We start from the raw sequence: 4,931 nt of genomic DNA, 5'->3' as shown, positions 1-4,931 counted from the left end.
GAATTTGGTACCTCACGAGCGTAAGCTCACCCCCGTTATTTTGTTTTCCTTACAGGAGCACTGCCGGAACCAAGTTTTGAAATAAGTTGAGCGAGTTATGTAGCTAGTTTTGAATCGCTCCTCGAAAATTTGAAACTTTGATGTATATGAATTCAAGTACTTTAGAAGTGTAAAATTGAACCTTTCTCATGTATATATGTCTTTATCAAGCCTTGGATAAACTGCATTATGTATTTGATGTGTTTATGCGAGTATCGGTTTCGAACGAAGGAAGAAAGGATTTTTGGCAAAACCACTGTCCAGAATCCGGCCAAGAATCCGGCCAGTTTCTGGCCGGATATGCAGGGGAAAAGAAAAAATTTTGGGTTTTAGCTACTGGCCGCAATCCGGCCAACTTCTGGCCGCAATCCGACCAACTTCTGGCCGGATTTCCGGCCGGATTGATAGGGGAAATTCGACCCTTTGGGGTCTAGCCACTGCCTCCTATCCGGCCAGATTATGGCCGGATAGTGACGTGGCCGGTTACTGTTCATCCGCGGCAAATTTTCGTTTTCGTTTTCCTTGACCGATTCAAGTGCTCAAGCGCTATATTTCTTCCGTGGTAATATTGTGGTAATAAGAGCAACTTAATAAGGTTATACGCTTGTTTTAGTAATTTTTCCTTCGCAAGATAGGCTCAGATTGTTTGTTTCGGGTTCGTAGTCCCGGCGAGAGCTGGGCAGGCGGTCCGTCGACCCCTCTGGTTCGCCTTAGGGGAAGATGGGGTCGTCACAGATTCCCCTATTGAAGCTTTGAGCCTAGAGACGTTAAGAGCATTCTCTTGTTCCTGGGTATGGTTCTCCTTAGTAATCACTGATAGGTGCAACTATGGCTGAGGAGCTTACTGAGATTTTACAAAAATTTGCTCTAACAAGCAAGGAGATGGATGGAGCAGAAATTGATTTTGGAGATGTAGGTGCCAGTGTTAAAGAATGTGGGGAAAGCTTAGTGGGAAGAATAAAAGGTGAAAAAGTTATAAATTTTGTGGGGATGAAAATTTTTGTCACACTGGCTTGGGGATACCCAAAGTGTCTGAGGGTATTGGAACGAGGAGTGAATCTCTTCCAATTCTTCATCCCCAAGAAAGATCATAGAGAAAGGATTCTAAGTGGAGGACCGTGGCTCATAGATAGCCAAATGCTGGTGTTGAGACAATGGTTTGTAGGTATTGAAGAGGAGGAGGCAGAATTCAATATTGCCCCTCTTTGGATTCAAGTATGGAACCTCCCTGTGCACTGGATATCTAAAGAAGATGGAAAGAAAATAGCATAAGTGTTTCAGGGAACTACAGAGGTAGTTATACCACAAGGAGGGGGAAAGGAAGGTGGGCAGATTAAGTTATTGGTTATGGTGGATACTTCTCAGCCCCTAATGAGAGGAACTTCTACAAACTAGAAGGAAAGATGAAATGGTTGAGCTTTAAGTATGGAAGATGTCCTGATTTCTGCTACAATTGTGGTACGATTGGACATAGTGAGAGGAATTGCAAGGAAATAGTACACATGGAAAAAGGACAATTGGATAATCAATTTGGACTGTGGCTTACAGCAGGAAGTGGCAAAGGGTCAGCCCAAAAAATTCAGAGGGAATAGAAAACCTCAAACTTATCTCCAAATAAGAAAAAATGGGGAACAAATTTATATTCCTAGTGGAAGGGTGATGACAAAAACATGACAAAGTAACAAAAAGGGAGAAGATATTAGTACTTCAAAAAGAATTGATATAGGTAGGAATGAGAAAAATACAAAGGTGGTTAGTGAAAAAACAAAAGATGACATGACCAGTAATTGTCATCTGCAGTTGATTGAAAAAGAGGAAAAAAGATCAAGTGGGACAGAAATACAAGGTATGGAGGGGATCAACAGTCAAGGAAAGGAAGGGAAGTTGGAACAAAATAACAAGATACAAAAGTGTGTGAGGATCATATGCAAGTAGAAGGAGAACTGGAGGAGCAAGGGGAGAAGAATAAGTAGAAAAACACAAGACGATCCAGAAAAGAGATAAAATCCCCACACATCATTAGACAGCCACTGAGAGAAATACAAAACAGTGGATTTCTTGTGGACATAGCTGGCAAAAGAAAATTTTAGCTTGTGGATGAGGACATGGTTGATGTAGAGGTGGGAGACTGGACTGATAAAAGAGTAAGAGTGGAGACTGTGCAAAGAGAATGTGAAACAATAGGAAAGGGGTTGGAGACCAGCCTGCACTGGTCTCCAAAGGATAAATGAGGCTAGTGTGGAATTGTCAAGGTGTAGGGAGCCCCTTGACAATTCCCCAGCTGAAGAAGGCTCATAACTTCCTCTCTCCAAATCTGATTTTTCTATGTGAAACGAAAAATAGAAAACCTGCTATGAAAAAAGTAAGAAAACAATTGAATTTTGATGAATATGTTATTGTGGAATCTATGAACAAGGTGGGAGGTATGGCAGTTATGTGGAACAATGAATTCAAAGTGACTAAGGTGTTAACAACATCTTTTACTATGGAAGTTCATGCTCTGGATCTTGAAAAGTTCATGGACTGGTGGTTCATTGGGATATATGCTAGCATTGATGATCAAACTACGAGAAACTAGTGGAAAGTGATTGAAAGAACGAAGGAACTATGGGGCACGAGATGGTTAATTTTAGGAGACTTCAATGGCATCACGTCAAATGAGAAGAAGTGGTGGGAAGAAGAAAAGAGGAAGAATGCTTCAATGAGTTTAATGGTTTCATAGAAAGGAATGCACTTATAGACCTAGTGTGACAGCCCCACCTTCCCCTAGGGCGTACCCAAGGGTTTAGCGGACCGCCTACCCAACTCTCGCCAGAACTCAGTCACACATCATGAAATTTACGAATAATAATCTTAATAATACAAGCGGTATCAAATACAACCTTCAATATAGATACACTCATGGACATCCAATGTCCACACAATCTTTAATACAACCAATGAGTCAAACTTGCAAAAATAAAACCAAACAAATTGGCTAGACATCTATGAAGTACTTGCTTGAGCAACTAACACACTTAGAAGAAATCAAGACCTTCCTTAATTCAACCTCTCATGTTCTCATCCCTGTAAGGAAAACAAATTTGCATGGAGTGAGCTAAAAGTCCAGTGAGGTTCCAAGTAACTAAGCAAGTAAAATAATAGGCTACCATACATCGGATATCAAGAAACAAGTCAAACTCAAATAGATTATGACCCAATAGCTTGACCTACACAAGCTGGAATTTCCAAAGGCAAGTGAAACTAGCACATATAGCATCAATATTTCACATAACACAACTATCAAATGCTCTCAAAGATTGGACAGTATTTCCCTTTAATTTCCTTATTTTCCATCCTATAAATAACACCAATACCATCTCAATTCAATCACCATTACACATACCAATCATAGAATATAAAACACACCTAGTTAAGGCCACAATACCCTTAAATCTTAACCAATTAGGAGCTCAAGAACCAACCATAAGAAAGCCCCAAATTAAAACCCTAAAATTGGAATTTTAGCACAAATTCTGAAATTTTCCGCAACAACCACAATTAATAAGAATAAGTTTCATTTGATACCATATCAAGCTATCATTCCATGACCAACTAACAATAATCATATAAAATCAGAAAATTCTCCAATAAATCATAAATTGGTCCAACTCTACTTAAAATCATGAAATCATCCACAAAACCACATATTTAGCTACTATAAGTCACTAATCTACCATTATTAGAACAAAAAGGGAATTTTTCAAGTAAGATACCTTATCAACTCAAGAAAGATAATAGCTTAGAGCTTCCTCTTCAAAAATCACTCCATCAAAAGCTTTAAACCTCCTAAGTACACACTTGTATGGAGTAGTTTCCAAAACCATCGGTGAAATCTCAAGATTTGAGCAAAGATTGAAACTAGCAAAAATGAAGAAATCTCTCTTGTTTTTCCTCTCTAGAGAGCCGGGCAAGAGGGAGCAAAATGAAGACCAACTTCAGCCAAAACAAGATAAGAATGAACGAAAACAGTCGGTCAAACTTGGCGGCCGGATTGTGACGTGTCACAGTCGGTAGCCAAGTTTGACCGACTGTTTTCCTTCATTCTTATCTTGTTTTGGCTGAAGTTGGTCTTCATTTTTGCTCCTTCTTGCCCGGCTCTCTAGAGAGGAAAAACAAGAGAGATTTCTTCATTTTTGCTAGCTTCAATCTTTGCTCAAATCTTGAGATTTCACCGATGGTTTTGGAAACTACTCCATACAAGTGTGTACTTAGGAGGTTTAAAGCTTTTGGTGGAGTGATTTTTGAAGAGGAAGCTCTAAGCTATTATCTTTCTTGAGTTGATAAGGTACCTTACTTGAAAAATTCCCTTTTTGTTCTAATAATGGTAGATTACTGACTTATAGTAGCTAAATATGTGGTTTTGTGGATGATTTCATGATTTTAAGTAGAGTTGGACCAATTTTTGATTTATTGGGGAATTTTCTGATTTTATATGATTATTGTTAGTTGGTCATGGAATGATAGATTGATATGGTATAAAATGAAGCTTGTGCATATTAATTGTGGTTGTTGCGGAAAATTTTAGAATTTGTGCTGCAATTCCAGTTTTAGAGTTTTAATTTGGGGCTTTCTTATGGTTGGTTCTTGAGCTCCAAATTGGTTAAGATTCAAGGGTATTGTGGCCTTAACTAGGTGTGTTTTATATTCTATGATTGGTATGTAATGGTGATTGAATTCAGATGGTATTGGTGTTATTTATATGATGAAAAATAAGGAAATTAAAGGGAAATGCTATCCAATCTTTGAGAGCATTTGATAGTTGTGTTATGTGAAATATTGATGTTATATGGGTTAGTTTCACTTGCCTTTGGAAATTCCAGCTTGTGTAGGTCAATATCAATGTTAGGGTT

The 4,931-nt window shown here is 38.6% G+C and overlaps 1 protein-coding gene across 1 annotated transcript; it reads left to right on the top strand.

Moving 5' to 3' along the window:
• The first annotated feature begins 867 nt into the window (after positions 1-867).
• LOC140008728 (uncharacterized) lies at positions 868-1,311 on the top strand. Its single transcript, XM_072053587.1, has one exon. It carries the CDS (start codon positions 868-870, stop codon positions 1,309-1,311), a length of 444 nt encoding a protein of 147 aa, XP_071909688.1.
• Positions 1,312-4,931: the final 3,620 nt, after the last annotated feature.

This window comes from Coffea arabica, chromosome 6c, assembly GCF_036785885.1.
Source record: "Coffea arabica cultivar ET-39 chromosome 6c, Coffea Arabica ET-39 HiFi, whole genome shotgun sequence".
Classification (NCBI taxonomy): Eukaryota; Viridiplantae; Streptophyta; class Magnoliopsida; order Gentianales; family Rubiaceae; genus Coffea; species Coffea arabica.
This window is presented reverse-complemented; position numbering and strand designations above follow the sequence as displayed.